The 27,847-nt window shown below is 37.3% G+C and overlaps 1 protein-coding gene across 8 annotated transcripts; it reads left to right on the top strand.

Annotated features, from left to right (window-relative positions):
- Positions 1 to 471: 471 nt before the first annotated feature.
- Positions 472 to 26,537, top strand: LOC139759232 (uncharacterized). Of its 8 annotated transcripts, none has more exons than XM_071681331.1 (8): positions 491 to 626; positions 4,636 to 4,731; positions 9,981 to 10,160; positions 10,558 to 10,802; positions 14,181 to 14,348; positions 17,559 to 17,714; positions 20,254 to 20,383; positions 20,628 to 26,537. In XM_071681331.1, the coding sequence occupies exons 3-8, from the start codon at positions 9,995 to 9,997 to the stop codon at positions 21,065 to 21,067; spliced, it is 1,305 nt and encodes a 434-aa protein (XP_071537432.1). In that variant the 5' UTR covers positions 491 to 626; positions 4,636 to 4,731; positions 9,981 to 9,994; the 3' UTR covers positions 21,068 to 26,537. The 8 variants fall into 8 exon arrangements, with proteins under 8 accessions (XP_071537424.1, XP_071537432.1, XP_071537426.1 ...); XM_071681325.1 differs by having other exon boundaries at positions 17,556 to 17,714; XM_071681329.1 differs by having other exon boundaries at positions 9,970 to 10,160; positions 17,556 to 17,714.
- Positions 26,538 to 27,847: the final 1,310 nt, after the last annotated feature.

Below are 27,847 nucleotides of genomic sequence, written 5' to 3'. Positions count from 1 at the left end.
TATGTTGTGTTCGTCTTGATACCAGGTTTGGTACTTGTAAGTTTATGTTGTGTTCGTCTTGATACCAGGTTTAGGTTCTTGCTCGTATCAATGGGGATGTTTTTTTATTGTCTCATTTCACTTTGAATCTCTCGTTATATTTTCTTGTAAAGTTGTCTTCATGTTTATCAACTTTCAGTTACTGCAAATGAACCTGTCTGTTCGTTGTTGTGGTCAGGTCATACTACCAATTGTTTTTTGGGTCAGGTCAACACTAGTGTTACGTCACAAAGATTATTTACCTGACGGATAACTCCAATAAAGTCAAGTACAAAACAGTGCTGGACGGACGCAAGTCTGATCAACACATTTTGTGTACATGAAACAATGTAATTTCCTTGTATATTATACTAAGAGTTCATTCACTGAGAATCTTGTTCATTTAAGGATAATTAGACAACTCATTTATATAGTATATTGGTACATGATATTACGACCATTCTATTTTCAGTTTATTATGGGAAACGTGAGTGGTCGACGTCGCGTCATTACGTGTGTAGCCAAAATAAACGCTAGACAGACGATACAGTAGATAGTTAAATTTGTTACTACTATGGCCTCACGAGATGTACTTTCCCTTTCCCTAGGTGAGTTCAACTATTATCTCGTGGTAATGGACAAATGATATTTTCAAAGTCCATGCAGACACAGGCAAGTACATTTCACGTCTTTGATATAAAACGCTATTTGGTCGCCCTCAAATGCTCATTTTTGATTTTCTGAATTGTAGAAATTTTCAGTTTTTAGGCCGAAGTAACGAAATAAATGTAATATCCTTGGTGTTAGTCTAAGGTGTTCTAATATTTTTGATTATTTCACCTCGAGATATTCTGAGAGAATGTTTGTCAGGCACTAATGTTCACAAGGATTATGTCAATATAACTAACTTATCAACAGTTATTTTACTTATACATTGCGATGGTTTGTACTTATTCTATCGGGAAGAGATTTGATAAATTCTTTTATGAAAAGGACGTTCGTGTTGATCTTAGATTTTATGTGGCCGGACCCTATCTTTACTTTAATGAGGATTGGGAAGATGAGCAGGTGCCATGGGTGCCTAATTATACGATATGTGACGATTCTTGGTCTGAGATTTTGCTGTATCTTACTTTGGTTTTGAGGTCTCTTACCTCCACATTTTGGTCTGGGTTTTTACCGAATCCCATTATGGTTTAGAGGTCTTCTGTCCCCTAAGTTTGGTCTGAGGCAGAATATATCTAACTGTGGTTTCATAGTATTCGCCTTAACGACTCGGTTTGGAATCTTTGCTACCTTGCTCATTTTCGCTGCTGGAGGCCGTGGTCCTTTTGCTGATATATCCTACATATCCCGGCTGCACTGTTACACTTTGTATGTATGCCTATTTGTCCAGGTCCCCCATCTAAATTTCTCCTCTGAACTGTCCATATGTCTGTTAGTTTCAGGTATTGTGTGAAATGACTTTGGGGTTCTGTATTTAGACATTATTGTCTTGTACTTGTTGCACATGTTGATTTCAGTGGTACAAGTAGTATCTTAATAAATGGTATGTGCTTGTCATGCCACTGGGGACCTAGTTTTGTTAAAATTTCACTTTAAGGATGCATGAAACCACTTCTAGCAAACATTGATCACTATGTGATTAGTAAACAAATATAATTGCTGAGGAGCATTTACCTTGTGGTTGAGTATGGGAGATATTTACATAGGTATACTTCTATGAAAATCAAGATATTGTAAAGATAAACTAATTGGAAATGCTAGGTGATTTTTTTTGTAGACATTTAATTTGTAGAGAACTTAAGTTTTACTGTAAATTCAGTAACTTCACATTTTCCTTGATCTTCATAAACTATTAGTGAAAGAAAATATTTTTTTATCATATTCCATGAGACACATATACCACATTTCTTATTATTAAAGAAATTAGTAATATTCCAAAGTTAGTTTCATAAACTGCCATTTTATCTTAATCTTGAGTGCAGACTGGGGACCATACTTTCCTGGATTTTCCTGGTGTAAATTATAATACTTTTTGTAAATAAATCTTACAGTAAATAGATGTAAATGTGGGTAAATATGTGTAATTAATTCAAATAGGTGTTAACAAGTGAATTTGAGTAATAAAGGTCACCCCACATTTCCCCCTCACCATCCCCTTATCCCATCCTCCACCACCCCAGTACCTATATTTTTGAGGTATGTGTTACTTCATCACTGTACCTATCTGTTTATCTATATCTCTGATGGCCATTCTCTCTGGGAACTCCCATCAAGGGGTGTTCACGGCAAAAGAGTCCACTGAAATCTTGTTCTTACATGCCTCCCTTGCATACACCATTCCATGCTTTCTTCTTGTTTCCCTACCTCCAGCATTCTTCCATTGTATTTGCCTATGTCACAGGTGGTCTTCCACTCACAACAAATCCTTTAATTGTACTATCATACACTCTTCCTGTAAACTCCCAGTCTTGCATTCTTTCCACTTGCCCAAAAGCACCTTAAAGTATTACGTTTTCCCCATTCTACCACTCCACATTCCTTGCCATACCACTTTTCTCATAACACCCTTTCATTTCTTTCTTCATTCCATCTAGTCACACCACTTGCTCTTCTCAAATAGCTCATTTCCACAGCCTGGATTCTTGACCTCTGTGCCTCATTCCATGTTTCGACTGCATAGGTCAGGTTTTGGAGGACTATGCTGTCCCTCAATCCTCTCTTCTTTTTCATACTTACACCTCTACCCTTTGTTATTCTATTTCAGGACCCAATGACCCTTCTACCCTTTACTGCTCTCTCCCTTATCTCTCCTTCCGTATCACCACACTTACCCAAGACAGCTCCCAGATACTTAAATTCCCTCACTTCTTCCAATCTTTTTTCCCCTATATCCACAGCACATATTAGTACACTTTCTTCTTTCACTGTATGTGGTTTTACAAAATCTATGCTTTCATTCTGTTTCCTTTCAGACACCATTACTTTATTTTTACTTTCATTTATCTTCAATCTCCTATGCTTACACTCATAATAAGACACACTTACAACCTTCTACATCTCTCCAGTATCATCAGCAAAGAGGTACTGTACCATGGCCATTTAAGTTATAAAAGCTCACTTTTTTTTGTATATTTACTGTATTTCTTACATAAATAGTGATGTGTAAATAGTGAATATGCATCAGGAGGCTCATACTCCATTGTTGTACCAGTCTTGACCACACAGTCTGTACATTAACTTTAGTGCCATAGTATAACATACCAAATAAGTTGTGTGTAGCTCACTTGTTTGTACATATCCTTTTCATTTACATGAATTTCTTCCATTTATAATGAGAAACAAAAATTGATTTTTTTGTTCAAATTGTGAGTAACGTTCTGCAAGTCAACATCTGTTTAAGAGTTAAATGGCTGGAGAAAGTGGACTGTTTTAGGTAATAGGGAGTGGGGCCTTGTAGCAGTTGGAAGCATGGAGGCTGAAGTGAGTCATTGGATGGAAGAAGGGGCTAAAAGTTTTAAGTGGAGTAAGTAGTATGTGTGGAAGGAGAGGTATATTTAAAGGTATAGTAATTCTTTTAGTGTTGCACAGTTAGCAATCTTGTGCTTTAAATATAAAAGGGAAGAGGTTGGATGTACTGGAAATGAAATGTGAATGATGTTATGTGGTGGGTGGATGGTTGACCATGTAAGGAATGAGTGGAGGGGTAGACAAAGGAGATGGAAGGATGGAGTGAAGGAGGCTTTGGGGTATAAGGGCCTGATCATGGAGGAGGTCAAATGTCATGCAGTGGATGGAATGAATTGGACTGTGGTAGAGGGTGGGGGGCATGCTATGTCATTGCTCTGAGACAAGATATATGAAGTTAAACCATGGAGTAGTCAGTAGAGCTTGAATGTGGATGTTAAGCCAGAGGTTGGATGTGAACAAGTAAGGCTATTGTTTCCATGTTACTGATACTACCATGCTAATGCAGGAAAGGCTGTTAGGTATAAAGAAAAAAGGTAAAGGGGTACTGGAGGCATAGTGTATTTTTGAAATTTCTGCATAATTCCATTCATTTGGAAAAGTTCTGAAATATACATGAAAGCTCTACCAATACAGACAAATCTCATGCAGTTCCTAACCTGATTCTCAAGGTGTTTCTCTTTCTTTTTTTGCTTTTCATATTGACCCCCACTACCTTTATTATGAAGGTTGGGGATACCTGAGTGCAAAGTGAAGTCACTAACCAGGACCTTTATAATCCATTGAGGGAACATGTGTTACTGTTCAGAACACAGCTGTAGACCCAAATCACAACATAAAAATTTCAAAGTAGCACTCATGGTAGTTTAGTAGACCAGATTGATCAAGTTATGACGTATGATTATGGTATAAGTTGAGAAGAGGTGTAGGTAGTAAAGAATATTTTGCACCTTAAAGGCATCCTTATTTTTTATATGATTATAGGTTTCTTTGCTCTGGAGGGAAACAGCACCAGGATTATGTATGTCTTAGGGTTAATAGAAACTTGAATATAGGGTCTACTTCTGAACTAGACAGTTGGATAAGTTTGAACAAGCCTTGATCTTTCATGACAGATTAGCTGCTAAGACAGTATTTCTCTTTCAGGTTGTCTTGTTGATTGCCATCTACTTGTCAGCACATACACTTGGACTGAATGAGAGCATTATTCAAGTTTGGACGATGTTTCTGCTTGTAGTAAAGGTAATTCATATTGGAATTACCTATATTACACCAGTACTGATAAGGTTCTTCAAACCTTGGAATATTTAACTTAATTCACTTTCGAGACAGTGCTGACAAACTTTTCACCCTCATCATTTAATCAGGATCATGACCCTTAGATTATCATTTTGATGAAGAAATTAGATCCTACATTTGATAAAAAGGAAGTTCAGGTACTTAGAAATATAGAAGAATATTTTTGACTTTCTTGATATACATTATCATGTGTGCCCAACCTTGCATGCATGAAACGTGGTGCTTAACATTCTTTTAGGAATAGTTTCCAGTTACTGTGGGGTTGTTACTGAAGACCTATGAAACTATTTGGCATGACATTATGTTAAGCATGGCTATTTGACATGGGATGAAAAGTAGACACATGGTGTATGCACAAAAATCTCAATATGGCAATGGAGGCTGTTAAAACATTGGCAAGGACTTGAATATTTTTTCATTTGATTTTGATTAGTCCTAAAGATGGCAGTCTTCTAAGAGGAGGCAGCTATCAGTGCAATTAACAGTACATCTTTTGCATCTATTTTAAGAACTTCCTTGTCAGGTCAGAGAAATGCTAAACAATTTTGTGGCTGTATGCAACAATTTAAAAACTATGCTTTAGTTATCTTCATCCTTGATTTGCCTTTCTTTCTTTAAAGATGCCAAAAAATTTTATGGCAGAGCAATATTTTAAATACTAAGCTATGGTTAGCTTGACCCTTGATTTGCTTTTATTTCTTTCTACGTCATTACAAGTACAGACATTCCTTGAAACCTCAACCAGTTCTGTGATTTTTCATGACAATGCTGTCTTTTTACCTTTAGATATGGTGGTGTTTTAATGAGGAACAGTAGTCTCATCTCTTTGATTGTTCATTTGCTTGTAAAGTTTTCATCAGTGACAATTTGTTTTACTCTTTACTTATCCTTTTGTTTAATTCATTACTCTGCATTATAATATGATCTTTGAGGACACATGGCTTTTTTTTTTCTAAAATGTTCAAAGATGAAAATGACCTGTGTGTCCAGCCATCTTTAAGGTGGTCATTGTACTCATAGACCTAAGCAGTATCCATCTCTTTTGATGACCATTCAGATTTGATTGTTGGAGTTTTGATCATAGTTTCTGTGCATTAGAACCAGCTGTTAAAACTGTATTTTTATACTTTTCTGGCATTGGTGCCAGCCAGAGTACCATGATCTTAGTGTGCTTGACCCTCTTGCATCTCCCAAATTCCTGTGGTGTAATTGGTTTCTGTTAATGCTCTGTAATAATTCAGTATTTTCATCATTTTTGCACAGGGATTTGTCAGTTGTCATGCTTAGAAACAATGTTGTTGCCTTCCACAGTGTGTTTATTGAAGAGTAGCTTTCCATCATTGCATTGCAGGTTGTACCTCTTTAATCCAGCACTCTGTGGTCCAGCATGTTTTGAATGTGCAGCTATTAGTCTGTGGATCTGCCACTAATGCAGCATTGTTAGCAGCACTAAGGCGCCAAAATCTGTTTACATTGCAGCAGAGCTAATTAACAGTCCTGATGGTAATTGGCAAGAGTGTTCACCCAAGGGCCTTTAAAGGGGTCAATTTCTGTTTTCCAGCATTTTCTGTGGTCCAGTAATGGCCAGGTCCCATGGTTGCTGAATTAAAGAGGTAAAACTTGTACTTCATCTTCCAGTCATTTTAGATTACGTGTGTGTTCACCATGAAGTTATACCATAGTTCTACAAAATTAGTTCTGCTTCTTGCTGAGTTCTGTTTTGCCGAGAGCAGGTTATTGTGTTAGCTCTCTTTTCAAGGTTCATTTGTTATCATGTACTCTTTTGGCTGTGAATTGCCAGTACATGGTGGCATTCCCATTGACAGACTTTCAGACTGGTGGTTTCCTATAGTGACAGACTTTCGGAGGCTAACTTTCCCAGGACACGTTTGCCTTCACACGCAAAGTAAACCCAAGTAAAGGCCTTGGCTTTTGATGCTGAAGATTGTCACTGAGTTTCATTTTCTGTAGTCTCTCATATCAGTGATCACAAACGCTTGAGTACGTATCTGTATGACCCTTTTTTAGGAAGTGAATGGTATGAACAGAATGATGGAGAGGGACATTACAAATCACAACCATCCCAGTAGATTTATTGAAGGGGCGAGATACCTGAAACGCTTCCCAAGAACATTAATGCACTTGTTACAATCATGGTAGAGCAAATTAAGAATGTACACCATAGAAGATTGTGGAAGGGTACTTGAGTTTAAGGACACCCAAGCATTTGTTGATTCAGGGCATATATAATAACAAACATGTCCTGGATTTTATGAGATGCAAGTGCAGAAAACAAGGTCAGGATTTCTGTCACACCTCTTTGTTAGGTAGACAAGTGAAGATGATACTAGACTAGATTTTAGTGTCAGTGGCTTAATGATTGCAAATGAACGTTGTAATTGGCACATTGGACTCTTGCAGTTTGTATCAGAATTGAATATGAAGATTGAACAGTAAGGTGAAATTAGTTGATTGAGGTTGTCATGAATTAGAAATTATTGGTTCAGTTTCATCCGGTTCAACTTTAAGCATTGTCATAGTTGTTGGGAGAGTGGGCATTAGAAGTAACTTGTAGTGCAGTATGAGTTTATTTTTTCATGGTATACTGTAGAATAAGTTTATTTTCTTATGGTATACTGTAGATAATTCTTGCATATTTTTGGCTTATATGCTGTTATATTGCAAGTGTAATAAATGAGTCTATACCTCTATATAAATAACAACTCAACTGTCCACCTGACTTCATTTAAAATGTTACCTACCCTCTTGCAGTGCTATATTTCTTAGATAATTCAAGTCCAGATATATAATGTCAGTATATTTCTATCCAAGGGATAGGTGGAGAAAATACTACCCTGGGTATTCCCTTTTGTCATATTTCAGTTTCTGAAATGTGAAACAGAAGGTGCCAAGTGAATGGAGCTTGGGCCTTGATTTGAAAATATGGAAGAAGTTAAACATGGAAATTAAATTATTTGGGACAATGTGTGTTGTGAGGAGGGTTAATTGAGTATGAAATGATGGTAAGGGTAGTTTGATAGGAAGAAGAGTATGGTTGAGAGAGCTGAAGAGGTTTTGCTGAAATTATCTGGACATGTGGAGAAGATAAGTGAGGAGAGACCGACTAAGATGGTATACATTCAGAAGTGGATGATACAAGGAGGAAGGGGAAACCAAGGATGGGATGGAGCGAAGGATGCTTCGAGTTATTTAGAGCGTGAATATGCAGGATGGTGTGATTTTTGCATGGGATTGGGTGATATGGAGTGATGTGATATATGATATACATGGGGTGATGTGCTGTCAAAAGCTGAACCAGGGCAAATGAAATGGTAAGGGAAAAGCAAGGGAAGGTCTGTGAGGGCTTATCTGTGGATATGTGGCTTTGGTTTTGTTGAATTGTACACGAAAGCTAGAGAGTGGATGTGAGCAAATTAAGCTATTCTTCATTTTTAGACAACACTTCACTAACTAAGGAAAGAGTGAGTATGAAATGATTGGAAACAGAATCAGTATAATTAGAGAGCTTACTACTGTTTATGAATAATAAATATGCTGTGGCAACTTTCTCTTATGAATCTGTCTTGAGTTAATGTACTGAAAAAAACTATAATTTTTTTAAAAGAAAATTTTTATATATTTTTTTTTTTTTTTGCAGAAATGGGAATTCCTTAAGGAATCACAGATGCATGTAAGAATGGTAATTGGTGCTTTTGTCGTTCAGATAAGTTTTCTCTTTTCATGATTTTCTGATGAGGTATAAGTATTTTCGTTCAAGAAAGTCTTTGGTTATGATGTACAAGTTTTTCCGTTATTAACATGATCTTCAGCTGAGTTATGAGTTTTTCATCCACAATATCTGTCTTAGTCATTCATTTACTGTTAATGAAAGAGAGTTAAAATCTTTAAGAAAGTTGATATAGGCAGAAAAATTCTGTTAATAGTTGCATGTAGATTGTAAAGAAAACAAAAAAATTTGGAAATCCTGTTACTTTAATTTTATGCTAATTTTAGTCTGCTGATACAGGTAGATCTACAGATTGGCAAAAACAAACGTGAAAAATCAGAATGGTCAAGCATTTAAGATTTCCACCAAAATGATGTGGGCTTCTGAAGTTTGAATTCTAGTTGTTCTCCATACTTTTCTCAGCTATTTCGGTGAATTTGCGACCTATTCTGCCCTTATTAATGACATCCAAACAGTGTCACATTGACTGCAAAGAGGAACAAAGTTATGCTTTATGAAATTCTACAGAAATTGGTTAAGGGAAACTTGGTGTGTAACTTGAGGGAGGATTGTGGTTTTGGTTACTGCCATATGTGACGTCAAGAAGTAACATGAAAAGCCTGATACCCTACCACCACTTTGTCCTCTGTATAATATGATAATTTTAGAAAGTCAGGTTTGATTATTAATTTTTGAACTGCCAGGTCTTTGATTCTATTCATTACAACAGTTGAGGAAGAGAGTAGAATTCTAGCTTGATATTCAGAAAGGACTTCTTAAAATGACTAAAAATGAACCACTTGCTGCAAGGTAACAAACAACAAATATCATTGATGCCTTTGTAAGCTAGACCAAAATAATAATTGGTGTCTCAGGGCATATAACTGGAAGCAGATGATTTAATTTTGAAAAGGAATTTTTGGGTGGTATGCATTGCAGTGGACTGAGAAAGAAGGTAGAATTCTTCTATGTTCTTAAGAGGGTGTAAGGTAATAAACAACAAATACCGGAGGCAGCTCTGTAAGGTAAACAAACGTAGTAATTATAGTCACACAGGACAAATTACTGGAAGCATTGTTATTTCTAATTGTGAGTTGATTTACAAGAAGAACAATAATCATACCCAAATGTGTATGATTATACCAAACTTAGGAGAGAGGTAAAAGGCATTCAAGAGTGCAGAGGCTTGTGGTAAGATCTGGAAACGTTGTGAGTGAATAAATATAATAAATGATCATACACTACTTCCTAGCACAGGATTCCTTTCATCATTCCGAGGGAAGCCAGTTGAGACCACAGGTCATAAAGTTTGGTAATGCTTTGTGTGCTTCTTTGTGCAGAGAGTGCACACACACACACACACTTACTCAACCCTTTTTGTATACAGATCTCTTGTCAATTTTAACATTTACTTTGAAACTGTAAGTTGTTGACAGATGAAACTATATCTTCAGTAACTTTGCAGATGACATTATCAAAATGAAGCAGAGAGGTCGAGGTAGTAGAGGTGCCAGGGGAGGAAGAAGTCGAGGGAGGGGAGTATCATCTGGAAGAAATTCAGGATTCACAAGAGGTGGCAACAGTGGTGGAGTTAGAGGACGAGGAAGAGGAGTTCGAGTTCTTTCAACAAAAATCACTGGCAAAAGTAATAAAAACTTCTTAGATGCATAGCTAAAATTACTTTAGTAATTATAAAAAGCATGATAATGCAGTATTTAAATACCATTGATTCTTGTTTGTGCTTCCTTCTTCTGCGTTAGAGCCACACCAATCTGTTGAATTCTTTAATGTATATTTTGAATGTTTTTGTTAAGTACAAAATACCTGAAGGTAGAATGATTAGCACAAGATGTAAAGAAAATTTTGCAAATGTCATTTTCAATGCAGGACTTGGCATGTATAATCACAACAGTATTAAGTGAATTCGGTTTCATATATTAGATACCATAATATTATATTTCCCTGCTTTTCAGCAGCATTATTACACAGCATCTCCCATGCTTTCCTTTCACACATACAAAATACAAGAAATTCTGCTATAGGTACACTACGAGGTCGAAGTAGTAGTGTGAAGCCAAGCAGGGGTGGAAGAGGTAGAGCTCTAACTCGTGGAGGAAGGAGAGGGGCACTTGTAGGAAGCAGGGGAAGATTTATCATCAGAGGACGAGGCACGAACATGAGAGGTGGAAGAGGGAGAGGCATTAATAATGCAAGAGGAAGAGGAAGAGGAAGAGGAAGGGGGAACAGTTCCCAAGGAGGAGCAAATAATTTAAATCTTAACCATCAGGTTAGTATTTGTGTTGTGCAGTAAGTTTACCTCTAATTTAGTGGGTGCAGTAGCAAGGCAAAGACATTATGGACTGAAATCCTGATCCATGCTGCATTGGATTCCTATCACACATAAAATCATCTATCTGTATTTCTAATTTTTCTTTTATTATTTTGTTGTGCCATTTTCTTTAGTACTTTGTCTAATTCTTTTGCAAGGTTCTAGAAAATCAGTGTCCATTCTTTTCCCTCATCTGAGTTTTTGTTATTGTATTGAATAAAAGGTTGTGTTTATGTACTTTTACAAGGTAAAAAACAATCTGGATTTATGTATGATTTCTTTTTTTAATAGATTATTTTATTATTTTATTATACTTTGTTGCTGTCTCCCGCGTTTGCAAGGTAGCGCAAGGAAACAGATGAAAGAAATGCCCCCCCCCCCATACACATGTATATACATACGTCCACACACGCAAATATACATACCTACACAGCTTTCCATGGTTTACCCCAGACGCTTCACATGCCTTGCTTCAATCCACTGACAGCACGTCAACCCCGGTATACCACATCGCTCCAATTCACTCTATTCCTTGCCCTCCTTTCACCCTCCTGCATGTTCAGGCCCCGATCACACAAAATCTTTTTCACTCCATCTTTCCACCTCCAATTTGGTCTCCCTCTTCTCCTCGTTCCCTCCACCTCCGACACATATATCCTCTTGGTCAATCTTTCCTCACTCATTCTCTCCATGTGCCCAAACCACTTCAAAACACCCTCTTCTGCTCTCTCAACCACGCTCTTTTTATTTCCACACATCTCTCTTACCCTTACGTTACTCACTCGATCAAACCACCTCACACCACACATTGTCCTCAAACATCTCATTTCCAGCACATCCATCCTCCTGCGCACAACTCTATCCATAGCCCACGCCTCGCAACCATACAACATTGTTGGAACCACTATTCCTTCAAACATACCCATTTTTGCTTTCCGAGATAATGTTCTCGACTTCCACACATTCTTCAAGGCCCCCAGAATTTTCGCCCCCTCCCTCACCCTATGATCCACTTCCGCTTCCATGGTTCCATCCGCTGCCAGATCCACTCCCAGATATCTAAAACACTTCACTTCCTCCAGTTTTTCTCCATTCAAACTCACCTCCCAATTGACTTGACCCTCAACCCTACTGTACCTAATAACCTTGCTCTTATTCACATTTACTCTTAACTTTCTTCTTCCACACACTTTACCAAACTCAGTCACCAGCTTCTGCAGTTTCTCACATGAATCAGCCACCAGCGCTGTATCATCAGCGAACAACAACTGACTCACTTCCCAAGCTCTCTCATCCCCAACAGACTTCATACTTGCCCCTCTTTCCAAAACTCTTGCATTTACCTCCCTAACAACCCCATCCATAAACAAATTAAACAACCATGGAGACATCACACACCCCTGCCGCAAACCTACATTCACTGAGAACCAATCACTTTCCTCTCTTCCTACACGTACACATGCCTTACATCCTCGATAAAAACTTTTCACTGCTTCTAACAACTTTCCTCCCACACCATATATTCTTAATACCTTCCACAGAGCATCTCTATCAACTCTATCATATGCCTTCTCCAGATCCATAAATGCTACATACAAATCCATTTGCTTTTCTAAGTATTTCTCACATACATTCTTCAAAGCAAACACCTGATCCACACATCCTCTACCACTTCTGAAACCACACTGCTCTTCCCCAATCTGATGCTCTGTACATGCCTTCACCCTCTCAATCAATACCCTCCCATATAATTTACCAGGAATACTCAACAAACTTATACCTCTGTAATTTGAGCACTCACTCTTATCCCCTTTGCCTTTGTACAATGGCACTATGCACGCATTCCGCCAATCCTCAGGCACCTCACCATGAGTCATACATACATTAAATAACCTTACCAACCAGTCAACAATACAGTCACCCCCTTTTTTAATAAATTCCACTGCAATACCATCCAAACCTGCTGCCTTGCCGGCTTTCATCTTCCGCAAAGCTTTCACTACCTCTTCTCTGTTTACCAAATCATTTTCCCTAACCCTCTCACTTTGCACACCACCTCGACCAAAACACCCTATATCTGCCACTCTATCATCAAACACATTCAACAAACCTTCAAAATACTCACTCCATCTCCTTCTCACATCACCACTACTTGTTATCACCTCCCCATTTGCGCCTTTCACTGACGTTCCCATTTGCTCCCTTGTCTTACGCACTTTATTTACCTCCTTCCAGAACATCTTTTTATTCTCCCTAAAATTTAATGATACTCTCTCACCCCAACTCTCATTTGCCCTTTTTTTCACCTCTTGCACCTTTCTCTTGTTAATAGATATTCCAATATATTTTTTTCATCATCTTTAATTGTATGTAATATTAGGCAGCTGTTTGGATCCCATTTTGTATGTATATATGCCATTTTAATGTATATCTTCTATAATATATTGGTCTGTGCTCCTTGTCAGCAGCATTGTGCGTGTTTTTTCTTTTTTTTTTATATAGAAATAATGCTGGAATTCCATCAGGTCATGATGTTAGGTTCTCCTTTAGATGGTCAGTTTATACAATTATGTCTCCTGATATATTAATATCTGTTCATAGTCATGAAATATTTTTTTCAATTTTTCATTATCTCTTTCTGTAAATATTGACTTATATTGGTTAATTAACATTTGGCAGATTCATTTAAGGTTGTTTACAAGTCACCTTGCTTAAAAGGACTTAAGTCATTATTTTATTTATGTACACAGATTTTACTATTGGATTTAGATCCATACTCAGAATAACTTTTGTCTTCATTTATTCATTCTTCTCTTCTACATGACACTATTATTTCCCACAGCAATTCTTATTTTTCCTCTGATTGTTCCACTTTATCACTGTTTGTTACACCTTACTTTTTTCTTCCAATCACTTTTCCCATTCATCCATTGATTTATTTCACTTGGTAGGTATCTTTCACTTATTTCTTTAGTGTGGCACACATTTTGTGTTCATATGACTGATGCATTGTTAGACAACTGCTTATTTTTCATTGGTAGTAAGAACTTCATTCCATTTTTTGTTATCTATGAGATTATTAGCTTCATTCCAATTTATATTGTGAGAGTAGGAATTAAAATTGTTCATAATATTTCAGACTTCTCTTGTTTCATTCTGACTGTCTTTGTCAGTTTCAGCATCATAATTTGTAGGCACTTCAACCACTGTCCAAGATGACTGCTGTTATGAAAACTTTTGCTGATGTAAAAAGTCAAGATGAGCAATACAGGCCTATTTGAGTCTGTAGTATTCTGTAATCTTGATAATCCTCGCATCTCATCTTTCTGATTACAGGAGACATACCAGCAGTTTAAGGGCCAAGACTCATCATTCAGACAGCAGCTTGCAAGAAGAAAGGTTCAGCAAGCACGAAGGACATTGGCAATGTCACAACAGAATAGAAGGAATCAGAACAGGCTTAATCTCATTGATGCACGAAGAGGCATAGAAGGAGGAATGAAGGTTAGTTTGAAAATGTATTTGCTTTCCTCACAAAATGACTTCTTCCATCATTTACAGTAGAAATTACTTGAGCATCATAATTGTGAAGGTACTGTATGGAATTCACCATTGTGATTGACAGTTCATATCATGAGAAAAAATTATAAAAAAAAAGGAAAATGATTGTGTAGAATTTACTATTGTTGGTGACATTGCATGAGAAAATTTTTATCTTTGGGATAGGTAAAGTACTTTCACATGAACAGGAATGATATGGAATGATGTACCAAAAAGAATGCATGAAAGAAGTATCATAAATATGTTTAAGAATAGGCTTGATAAATATAAATAGGTGATGAAAAGGGGAGGGGGGGCTGGAAATCCTCCCCTCCCATTTTTTACTTTTCAAAAAACTAGAAAAAAAGAGGGGGAGGGGGAACAGAGAAGAGGGCCAAGTGAGAATATTCCCTCTAAGGCTCAGTCCTCTTTTCTTAATGCTACCTTGCAAATGTGGGAAATGGTGAATCTGTATGAAAAAAATATATATTCATGTGAGAAACTACAGAAGTTGGTGACTCAGTTTGGTAAAGTGTGTAAAAGGAGAAAGTTGAGAGTAAATGTGAATAAGAGCAAGGTTATCAGGTTCAATAAGGATGAGGGACAAGTTAATTGGGATGTAAATTTGAATGGAGAAAAATTGGAGGAAGTGAATTGTTTTAGATATCTGGAAGTGGACTTAGCAGCAGATGGAACCATGGAAGCAGAAGTGAGTCACAGGATGGGGAGGGGGTGAAGGTTCTGGGATCGATGAAGAATGTGTTTAAGGAGAGAATGTTGTCTTGGAGAGCAAAAATGGGTATGTTTTGAAGGAATAGTAGTTCCAACAATGTTATATGGTTGCAAGGCATGGCCTATAGTTAGGATTGTACGGAGGAGGGTGGATGTGTTGGAAATGAAATGTTTGAGGACAGTATGTGGTGTGAAGTGGATTGATTGAGTGAGTAATGAAAGGGTAAGAGAGATGTGTGGAAATAAAAGTGTGGTTGAGAGAGCAGAAGAGGGTGTTGAAATGGTTTGGACATATTGAGAGAATGAGTAAGGACATATTGACAAAGAGGATATATGTGTCAGAGGTGGAGGGAACGAGGAGAAGTGGGAGACCAAATTGGAGGTGGAAGGATGGAGTGAAAAAGATTTTGAGTGATCAGGTCCTGAACTTACAGGAGGGTGAAAGGCGTACAAAGAATAGAGTGAATTGGAACGCTTTGGTATACCAGGGTCGACGTGCTGTCAATTGATTTAACCAGGGCATGTGAAGCATCTGGAGTAAATCATGGAAAGTTTTGTAGGGTCTGGATGTGGAAAGGGAGCTGTGGTTTTGATGCATTACACACAACAGCTAGAGACTGAGTGTGTACGAATGTGGCCTTTGTTGTCTTTTCCTATACGTTGAAATGTATAGGTATGTATGTATCTGTGTGTGGGCGTTTATATATATACGTGTGTATGTGGGTGGGTTGGGCCATTCTTTTGTCTGTTTCCTTGCACTACCTTGCCTTTCACCCTCCTGTAAGTTCTGGCCCCAATTGCTCAAAATCTTTTTCACTCCATCCTTCCACCTCCTATTTGGTCTCCCACTTCTCCTTGTTCCCTCCACCTCTGACACAATCTTTGTCAATCTTTGCTCACTCATTCTCTCCATATGACCAAACCATTTCAATACACCCTCTTCTGCTCTCTCAATCACACTCTTTTTATTACCACACATCTCTCTTACCCTTTCATTACTTACTCGATCAAACAACCTCACACCACAGATTGACCTCAAACATTTCATTTCCAACATCCACCCTCCTATGCATAACCTCATCTATAGCCCATGCCTCACAACCATATAACATTGTTGGAACCATTATTCCTTCAAACATACCCATTTTTGCTCTCTGAGATGATGTTCTTGCCTTCCACACATTCTTTAATACTCCAAGAACCTTCGCCCCCTCCCCCACCCTGTGACTCACTTCTGCTTCCATGTTCCATCCACTGCTAAATCCACTCCCAGATATCTTAAACACTTCACTTCCTCCAGTTTTTCTCCATTCAAACTTACCTCCCAGTTAACTTGGCCCTCAACCCTACTGAGCCTAATATCCTTGCTCTTATTCACATTTACCCTTAGCTTTCTTCTTTCACACACTTTACCAAACTCAGTCACCAGCTTCTGCAATTTCTCACTCGAATCAGCCACCAGTGCTGTATCATCAGCGAACAACAACTGACTCACTTCCCAAGCCCTCTCATCCAGAACAGACTGCATACTTGCCCCTCTCTCCAAAAGTCTTGCATTCGCTTCCCTAACAACCCCATCCACAAAAAAATTAAACAACCATGGAGACATCATGCACCCCTGCCGCAAACTGACATTCACTGGGAACCAATCACTTTCCTCTCTTCCTACTTGTACACATGCCTTACATCTTTGGTAAAACTTTTCACTGCTTCTAGCAACTTACCTCCCACACCATATACTCTTAATACCCTCCACAAAGCATCTCTATCAACTCTGTCATATGCCTTCTCCAGATCCATAAATTCTGCATACAAATCCATCTGTTTTTCCAAGTATTTCTCACATACATTCTTCAAAGCAAACACCTGATCCACATATCCTCTACAACTTCTGAAACCACATTTCTCTTCCCCAATCTGATGTTCTGTACATGCCTTTACCCTCTTAATCAATACCCTCCCATATAATTTCCCAGGAATACTCAACAAACTTGTACCTCTTTCATTTGAACACTCACCTTTATCCCCTCTGCTTTTGTACAATGGCACTATGCATGCATTCCGTTAATCCTCAGGTACTTCACCATGAACTTTACATATACTGAATTTCATTACCAACCAGTCAACAACACAGTCAACCAGGACTTATTTTAACATTTATGTTACTTTTAAGTGAATTTTGTAGCCAATTCATATTGTAGAATTCATTAGCACATGTTTTGAGCATTACTGAATTGTAGCATATGCTTTGAAGAACTGTAACAAAGACTTCAGAAAAAATCTTTTTGTCATTCCCAGTAAATTGGAAGATGTGGCCTGATAGCTAGAAATGTGTGTGTTGTATAAGATAATTATGTATGCATTGTTTATGCTTCTCTGTCTTGGCATGTAAATATGAATTGAATTATCAGTTTGTGGTTTCTTGCAACTACATCCCAGCAGACAAGGGGCAACTTGGGAACACCACTTAAAGTGCGTGTAGGCAATGGAACCATTGTAAGGGGACTACGTTCTGACCAGCTTTTACTTCAGAAGATGAACTCTCAAAGCAGTTTTGATAATACAAGAATGGACAATATAGAAGCTCTCACAGAAAATGTTAGTAGAATTTAATTTATGTAACTGTTTGTGTGAGTCTTGCTTCCCCAAAATTTTGATGATTTTTTTCTTTCCCCAGAGAAATCTTTGAAATCAGTTCATGTATAACATGATGGTTAGATAACAAGAATTTTAGACAATAATTTCTGTCTCTTATAATTCAGTGTAAGTAGATTGTTACCTGTATAACATACATCATAGCCTTCAGTGCTTAGATTTTGTTTCCTGCACCTGTTAATCATATGATATGCCGGGCATCATTGTGGCTGGTTGGTTTTAGTAGAATCATGAATCACTCTGTCTATGTCATACCAATAATTGTTTGCATTTACATGCAGCCAAGCAAATACTTACTTGCATGCACCTTGAGTGGTAATTAGTTTTACCATCTTTGCACATTGGCATAGGTTAGGGAAACCCATTCTCTGGGTTAAACGTCCTATTGTACTTTACAATAGTGAGTTGCATGTGGTATCTTTTGGGAATACAAACAGAACAGTTGAAGCAGAGGAAAAAAATCAGAATAACAAAGCTTCTTTCATAATGTGGCATATGTTTCGATTGTGCACAATGCTTACCATTTATTGTAGCTTTCCATGTTATAGTTTCTTGGCATTACTAATGATATTAAAATTATTTCTTATTTAGAACAAGATGCCTCTTTTTGGTTTTTATTATATGGAATATGTTTTGAAACTGAAATTTAACAATTTCTAGACACTTCTATAACCAGAGACCATGTTATGTAGGCACTTGAAAAATCTAAAATGACTTGTGACAAGCACTGTAGAGCTGAGCAAATGTTTGTTGAGAGGTTAAAAGTTCAAGTGAATGAGTTTGGTAGACTGCATATAAAGAAATTGAAAATGAAATTAGTAAGGCATTATGCATCATATATATACTGGGAAGTGAGTCAGTTGTTATTCGCTGATGATACAGCGCTGGTGGCTGATTCATGTAAGAAACTGCAGAAGCTGGTGACTAAGTTTGGTAAAGTGTGTGAAAGAAGAAAGTTAAGAGTAAATGTGAATAAGAGCAAGGTTATTAGGTACAGTAGGGTTGAGGGTCAAGTCAATTGGGAGGTAAGTTTGAATGGAGAAAAGCTGGAGGAAGTGAAGTGTTTTAGATATCTGGGAGTGGATCTGGCAGCAGATGGAACCATGGAAGCGGAAGTGAATCATAGGGTGGGGGAGGGGGCGAAAATTCTGGGAGCCTTGAAGAATGTTTGGAAGTCGAGAACATTATCTCGGAAAGCAAAAATGGGTATGTTTGAAGGAATAGTGGTTCCAACAATGTTGTATGGTTGTGAGGCGTGGGCTATGGATAGAGTTGTGCGCAGGAGGGTGGATGTGCTGGAAATGAGATGTTTGAGGACAATATGTGGTGTGAGGTGGTTTGATTAAGTAATGTAAGGGTGAGAGAGATGTGTGGAAATAAAAAGAGTGTGGTTGAGAGAGCAGAAGAGGGTATTTTGAAATGGTTTGGTCACATGGAGAGAATGAGTGGGGAAAGATTGACCAAGAGGATATATGTGTCAGAGGTGGAGGGAACGAGGAGAAGTGGGAGACCAAATTGGAGGTGGAAGGATGGAGTGAAAAAGATTTTGAGTGATCGGGGCCTGAACGTGCAGGAGGGTGAAAGGCGTGCAAGGAATAGAGTGAATTGGAACGATGTGGTATACCGGGGTCGACGTGCTGTCAATGGATTGAACCAGGGCATGTGAAGCGTCTGGGGTAAACCATGCAAAGCGTGTGGGGCCTGGATGTGGAAAGGGAGCTGTGGTTTCGGTGCATTATTACATGACAGCTAGAGACTGAGTGTGAACGAATGGGGCCTTTGGTGTTTTTCCTAGCACTACCTCGCACACATGAGGGGGGAGGGGGTTGTTATTCCATGTGTGGCGAGGTGGCGATGGGGACAAATAAAGGCAGACAGTATGAATTATGTACATGTGTATATATGTATATGTCTGTGTGTGTATATATATGTATACATTGAGATGTATAGGTATGTATATTGTGCGTGTGTGGACATGTATGTATATACATGTGTATGTGGGCGGGTTGGCCATTCTTTCGTCTGTTTCCTTGCGCTACCTCGCTAACGCGGGAGACCGACAAAGCAAAATAAAAAAAGAAAATATAAAATAATTTGTATATCCTTATATAGACAGATCCCTTACACATTCAACTTCCACTTTTTATATAATCTACCATGCCCATTCATGTATAATTTGAACTTCTATTAATGAATATATATTCAAACCAAAACAATGGGCATCTTGGCCTGATATTTACAGCAAGAATTTCAGTGCTGTATCATAAATGATGTTGACTCTAGTGCCTTTGAAGTTTATATTATTTGTATACCATACTCTTTTACTCGGACACTTGGCTATTGCATATTGACACCCACAATTTCTTTTAGCTTTCTCATAAAAGAATTAATTGAAGCAGAATTTCAATGCTCTAATTTAAAATTTAATTTTGTCTTTAATTTAGCCCTTCCTTTTAATACCAGTGTTTATTTTCTTGTTTAGAGTGCCGAAGCTCTTGAATCATCAAGAGGGGCAGGCTCAGTTGTCTCTCTCTCATCTCAGCGGGGTTTGACAGTCAGTATTAAAAACAACATTGCCTCAAATCAGTCTAAAGGTGTATATGATAGTGCAGGTTGGTACCTTTTTCAAGTTTTTGTTATTCCTAGTTTATTTTGTAGTTATAATGACATTCTAGTATGTTAAATGTTGCAGCCAGTTATGGTCTCTCTTGATGATTTTCTCAGATTTATAACATGGAATTGCATAGGATGAACAATATGTTTGAAAACTGTGTGCAGACATTTACACAACCAAGGTATCACAGGTGTAACAGACTTTCTATGATATTTTGATTAACTAAACCTACCCATTCTCAGGAACTACTCGTAGAAAGAGACCAAGGCTCACCAGAAACAGATTCAACCAAATTTCATCTACCAGTTATACCCCAACAACATTTACTGTTGTAAATGATCGTGTTTATCGTCCACCAGAGCCACCTTTCCATGTATCATCAGGTCTACCTAGAAAAACAGTGAAACGTAATTTTATCTCAAGTAGAGACCCAAGAGCTAGGATGGCAATGGCAATGTCACTTGGAAATATACCCTCAGAAAATATGAGGTCTTTACCTGAACCACATAAGCAAATATTAGATCCCAAAGTACAGAAAGAAATAGCAATGCTTCAGGGGAAAGAGGAAGTATCTTTAAATAATGGTCCAGGCCCAGGTGTAAAAGGTTTCAGGCATATCCCGAACCAGACCACACGATCTCTTAATGAACGTTTCACTGAAGAACGGATGGTGACGGCTTAGCACATCTTTGATTCTTTTAATGAGTTAACTCTATTTTTAAAGTAATAGTTCAGTATGTTGTCTTTTAACCTTGATACTATACTTCTGCCTGTGGGCTGTATTAAATGAACTCTAGATTATTCTTTGTACAAAAGAAATTTTTGCTGCAGCTGACTTGTATATTTTTTTTGCCCATAAAGTTGCAGTTATGTGTTGACTATATTTATTTTATTTGTTAATAGTTAGTATTGTTTGTAACTGTCATCCTTAGTAAATCTTCCCTTGTGTAACTTGATTCTAGTTGCACAAAATATAAAGTTGTAATATTTCTTTCAAAGCAGTGAATGAAAATAAAATTGGATATGACACCATTTTTTAATCATGTAATGCACATAATATTTTATAGCTAATTTTGTCACTTATTATTCAGAAACTCAAAAATAACACACACATATGCTTAATTACATTATCTTTTCTATGGGTGCATATATAATTATTTATGTATGTTGTTGCATAATTACACTATCTATCTTTTCTATGGGTGCTTATATGATTATGTATGTATGCTGGCATTTATGCTCGTGTGTTTGTATCTATGGGCATACTCATGCCTGAACATGTTTGTGGTTGGGTGTGTGCATAAGTGAGAATGCATGCATACATGTTTACAAGTGTGTGAGTACATGTAAATACTGGTATATAAGTTGCACACTTGTGAAGCCCCATTTTTAAACCTCTTACTTTTGTCATACACCTTTTAAGAAATTTTGGTGGTGTATTTTTGAGTGTGTCAGTGTACTTACATTTGTGTGTACTCCTAGTCCTGCTTAACTTTGGAGAAGCACTGGAAAATGCATTTGTGGGGAATTGCTGGATAGTGAATCCCTTTTTACCATAGCATTCAATGGGATATGAAAGGGGAGGGATAAAAAGTTAAGAAACAAGCAGTACAATACAGGTACACCATTAAGCTAAATAATTGAACAAGAAATACAGCTTAAGATAGTATTGCTTTTAAGTAAAACTACATAACACAAAGATCAGACATGTTAAATTGATTCTAATCTTCAATTCAGACTCTTAACTTTTGCTCCTTATTCTTCATGACTTCACCTATGGTATTAGTTATCTCTTGCATGCATGGTGTCATACTGGAAGCACACTGCCTCACTTAGTCTACACTCAGAAACTCATATCACTGAATTGAAGGCAAGCCAAGAGTTCTGGCAATAGCAACACTACATTGACCAGCATCAAAAACCTTCAGAATGTCAAAATTTACCTCCAAGCTGAAGCTCTTCCTCCCACAAGTAGAATAACTTGAGCACTTTCCATTTATAGTTGTAAGGGGTGTGAGGTTATAATGAAAATTTTAGTTTTCATGTCTATTTCAAATGATTGATTTTTTTTATTAACAGTGTAAGTGAATCACTGGATAGTGATGCATCAGATAGCAGGAACTAGGTATATGAGTTAGTTTTTTTATGTGATGAATGGTCACTTACACAATGATTCAGCAGTTGATTTATAATGTTCCCTGGACCACATTTCTTGCCATATTCATGGGATTATAGCCAGATACCACCATTCTACTTATATTTACTTTTAAACAATATGTGATAAAGTTTTACTATCCCTGGCAGTTTGGTAGTTAATTGACATTACACAACCTTGGTGTAAGGCACCCTTGTCTTTACCTTTTGAATTGATACATATTGATGCATCATCTACATTTGGAGTTATTTATAAAAACTATTCATTACCTAACATAAACTCCAGAGAAGTGATGTAGGCATGCATTTTCAGCTTTACTTTCTTTATCCCAAAACTTTATGTTAAACTGGCAAAGAACAGGTCATGTAAGAGACCTGACAATCTGATGTTCTTTGGATATCAAGCTATACCAGTGGCTAGAAATTTTGAACTTTTTTAGACAGACAGGTTAATTAAAGTTCTTGCATCAGTCTGGTAGATGTATGTACTACTAATACAGAGTTACAAGAAATTAGGTCTTAGCAGCAAATCACATTCAAATGCTGCTTTACTCATACTAAGGATTGTTTTGACTTTCTGCCATGTATTATTACATCTGTAGGAAGAGTAGGCAGGTGAGGGAGAGTGTGAAAAGGATGAAGAAAAGATGGGATTGATTGAAAGGGAGAGACATGGATGAAGAGGATGTAAGGTGCTTGGAAAAATATGTTAGGCTTTATCTCAAAGTACAAATCATGCAGATCTGTGCCTTAATGCCACCGTAAAGAGGTTGAAATTATTTAATGTATTCTGGTTATATGTACACTGAGCTAGAATTGCCCTTTGCCAGTGGTCTGTTAAAAGTGAGACACTAAAGGATGAGAAGTGGCACTAGAGTTCACCAGTTTTGGAGACTTTACCATGGCCATCCCCTTCGGGGAGTTTCTAAAGGGAATGGGCATCAGAGATATAAATAGATGGATAGATATCAGCTGTGAAACTTAAGGGCTTGACATGGCTTTTTCATGTATCCTCGGCCCCCCTCCCCCATCTTGCCATCTTATTCTTCCCTTACTACTATCTTAGTATTGTCCTTTTTTTCTCTGTTGATGCAATAGAAAATTTGAAATATTTATCAATCTTCTCTTTTCCTTTCCCATATCCCCTTTTATGTTCCTCTCTGCCCCAAGTCTTCACTAGGGACAGTTAAAATGGTCACAGTAATGCTGCTACATTTTGACAATATTATTTTCTTTTCATGCTTGCCTCATCATTAATATACTAAGAAATAAGATCATTGTGTAATGTCATTTTGATGACAATGAGGTTATTCTGGTCCCATCTCACAAGGTTTCACTGGGAGATAGAGAAAAAGGGAAGGTAACAGAGTTAGCAAAACATCATGTGGAAAGAGAAAGAGGAGTATGAACAAGAAAAAAAAATGAAAGAAAAAAATCTCCATTCAGAGTACATTATGTTTTTGTAAATTTTACAAAAACATCTGTTGTGATTTTGCCAGTCAGCTAACATCATCTTGACAATTTTTTTTCGTCTTTCATTTTTAATGTATTTGTACTCTCCTGTACCCTCCCTCCATTTACTCTTCTTTCCATACCTTTTTCCACTTCTATTTTCTCCCCTTCATCCCCTTCCCTTTACCTCCTTTTTTTCTTTCTTCATTTCTTTACCCTTACCTTCCTCCCTCTTTCTCTTTTTCTCCCCCATATCTTTCCTTTTTTCCTCCATATCTTCCCTCTGATCAAATACTTTTACCTTCCTTTTCCTCCTGTTTTGTCATAAACTGTAAGATAATGAGGGGTAGACATTTGAGCAACTGATTTTACAGGAAGAGTTTGGGGAAGGGATCACTTCATATATCTAACTTATGCTTGTCTTTGAAATCAATGTCTTGGTGTGCTTTCTTTGCTAACTGCAATAAGTTTCTCTTTTGACTTATGACAAAACATTGACTTGCCATAAATGTTTCAGTATTAACTGTGGAAGTAAAAACAAACACATGACAGTCCCAGTAGAGTATGTATCTCCTCTCCTGTTTATTATTATTGTTACAATTATTATAATTTTTTTTTAATAATTCATGGGGAATTCTTTTTCTGATGAAATTTTTAATCAACTTTTTGCTGTGTTCAAAATTTAGACTTGTATTTCTCTCTATATGTGATATCACACATCCCCTCCACAAACTTCCTTCACCTGGAACTGACCACACTTCTCTACCTACTTACACACACACCTTGCTCTGAATAAAAACTCCTACCTGCTTCAAATAGCTTTCTTCCCACATCATGTATTTATAACATTTCCACAGAGCATTTTGATTATATGCTTTCTCCAAATCTATGAATGCCACACACAAATTTTACTGTTTCTCTAAGCATTTCTCACAAATTATGGAAAGCAAACATTTGATCCATACATCCTCAACCACTCGAAATCACAACATTTTTCCTCAGTCTAATGCTCTGTGCATGCCACTACCCTCTCAAATCCCAATCTCCCATACAATTTAACAGATACACTCAACAAATTTGTATCTTTATAATTTGAACACTCACCTTTGTTCCCCATGCTTTCTTACCATGGCACTATACAGGCATTCTACCAATATTTGGGCACATCATTATGATTTATACGAGCATTAAGAATCTTAACTAAGCAGTCAACAACACTCACTTTCTTAAGAATTTCAACTGTATTTCCATACACTCCACCTGCCTTGCCACACTTCAATTTATGTAAGGCTTTCACTACATCTTCTCTTTTCACCAAACTACTTGCCTTGACTCTCATACCTCATCCATTTGTAAATAATAGATAAATACATGTTTGGTCAACAGATGCATATGATTACAGTTACAGTTCTGATATGATGCTGTTCATAAAGAATTTTAATCATAGTGACATTACACAATCATGACACACTTCAAACTACTCATAACACCTTGTAACATCACTGAGCAGTCTGCCTGGTACACCACAAACCGTAAAAATTTCCTAATGTTCTCTTGCTTTCAAATGTTGATAGTGTATTTCAAGATTCTCTCTAATTGAGAAAATATCAAAATTCACTTGTCAATCAATGATACCGTGTTATCCTAAGTCTTTTATTTTGTTTTTATGCTGTCTAGGGATTGTGAATAAAGCATCCTACATTAAGTTATTACTTTTATGGGCCTTAACTGTTTTAAAATATACAATGCAGTTAAGGTCATTGGATCTTATTACTAACTTGCTAAAATTCCAGTATTTATGTGGACATGACCTTTTTGCTTTCCTGTCAGTGGTCTTGAGAGTTATCATGTACCATTTTAGAAAAAGCTGCTTTGGGCCTCAAGATCTTTCTTTCATTTAATCTAACAGTCACTGCTAAGGAATCTTTCTTCCACATGCCTCTATGGTCTCTGTTCACAGGAATCAGCAAGTTCTTTATTCGTCACACTTCAACTGTGAATCAGACAGATAGTGATGTTGCAGGCTTGGAGAGGTATGAGGGTTAGTGAGTTTTTACCAGCTTGGTGTATATTATTTAGAATGACTTTAGGTATTATCTGATTTTATATCCCCAAATTTGGCACATTGTGTGATCCAGTGATACCTAAAGGAAAATCCTCAAGTGGTGAAAGGACTGACTGTCCTTCCAAAATGAAAAAAAAAAAGAGAAAAAAAGGGCTGGATTCCAATTTTGTGGCACTAAGAATATACCCTCCATTTGAGTTTTATGTATTTTATGACCATGGATTGTACTTGAAACTTATTTACTGTAAACTTGATGTACAATTCAGTGACATTAATCTGAAGTATATTGTTTAGATTTATATGATATGCAGTGGCTATATAGGTAACAAGTTTGTTAAAGATATTCAGCTAACAAGTTTAGAGCAGAATTGTGCTGTGCAGGGTTGCAAGATAGTGATCATTTTGATTACCTGTGTCAGGATTTAGAATTCTGAGAGCCAAAGTGTAGATGTTATTTTTACATTAAAAAGATTGGACAGTTTATGAAGATTTTCACTATGTGTATCCCATCTCATTGTTCATTGTTTCTCCTGTAGTGGACTTGGATACTTTCCCTAAACTGAATATTAATCAAGATTCCACAGTAATCGCAGGATTGATTGGATTGAAGGTGGAGAATTATTATTACATGTGTTTACAGTTATCAAGCCAACAAAATGTTTTTGTCTCATCCTTACAGACATTTACAGATGTTCAGCTTACACTCACATATTGTCTTTCATAAAACATTGTATTCTTTGTCAAGATATTCTTTTGAATCAATAGAATCCTATCAATCCAGGGCAGCACTTCCATCTAGAATTATAGAGTTTACAGACCTCTGTGGTTTAGTGGTTAATGTCCCGGACTGTGATGCATTCACGTCACCCAAGATCAAGTGCATAGGTTTGAATCCTGGTTAGAGCAGGATATATGTATATATATATACATATATATATATATATATATATATATATATATATATATATATATATATATATATATATATATATACATTTTTTTTTTTTTTTTGCTTTGTCGCTGTCTCCCGCGTTTGCGAGGTAGCGCAAGGAAACAGATGAAAGAAATGGCCCAACCCACCCCCATACACATGTACATACATACGTCCACACACGCAAATATACATACCTACACAGCTTTCCATGGTTTACCCCAGACCCTTCACATGCCTTGATTCAGTCCACTGACAGCATGTCAACCCCAGTATACCACATCGCTCCAATTCACTCTATTCCTTGCCCTCCTTTCACCCTCCTGCATGTTCAGGCTCCGATCATACAAAATCTTTTTCACTCCATCTTTCCACCTCCAATTTGGTCTCCCTCTTCTCCTCGTTCCCTCCACCTCCGACACATATATCCTCTTGGTCAATCTTTCCTCACTCATTCTCTCCATGTGCCCAAACCATTTCAAAACACCCTCTTATGCTCTCTGAACCACGCTCTTTTTATTTCCACACATCTCTCTTACCCTTATGTTACTTACTCGATCAAACCACCTCACACCACACATTGTCCTCAAACATCTCATTTCCAGCACATCCATCCTCCTGCGCACAACTCTATACATAGCCCATGCCTCGCAACCATACAACATTGTTGGAACCACTATTCCTTCAAACATACTCATTTTTGCTTTCCGAGATAATGTTCTCGAATTCCACACATTCTTCAAGGCTCCCAGAATTTTTGCCCCCTCCCCCAACCTATGATCCACTTCTGCTTCCATGGTTCCATCCGCTGCCAGATCCACGCCCAGATATCTAAAACACTTCACTTCCTCCAGTTTTTC

This window comes from Panulirus ornatus, chromosome 32, assembly GCF_036320965.1.
Source record: "Panulirus ornatus isolate Po-2019 chromosome 32, ASM3632096v1, whole genome shotgun sequence".
Classification (NCBI taxonomy): Eukaryota; Metazoa; Arthropoda; class Malacostraca; order Decapoda; family Palinuridae; genus Panulirus; species Panulirus ornatus.
This window is presented reverse-complemented; position numbering and strand designations above follow the sequence as displayed.

Excerpts from the sequence above, each read along its gene's own strand:
- LOC139759232 (XM_071681323.1), top strand. The coding sequence starts at position 593 with ATGGCCTCACGAGATGTACTTTCCCTTTCCCTAG. Across the intron at positions 14,349-17,555 it reads GCATAGAAGGAGGAATGAAG|CAGACAAGGGGCAACTTGGG; the intron begins GTTAGTTTGAAA and ends ACTACATCCCAG. Across the intron at positions 17,715-20,253 it reads TAGAAGCTCTCACAGAAAAT|AGTGCCGAAGCTCTTGAATC; the intron begins GTTAGTAGAATT and ends TTTCTTGTTTAG.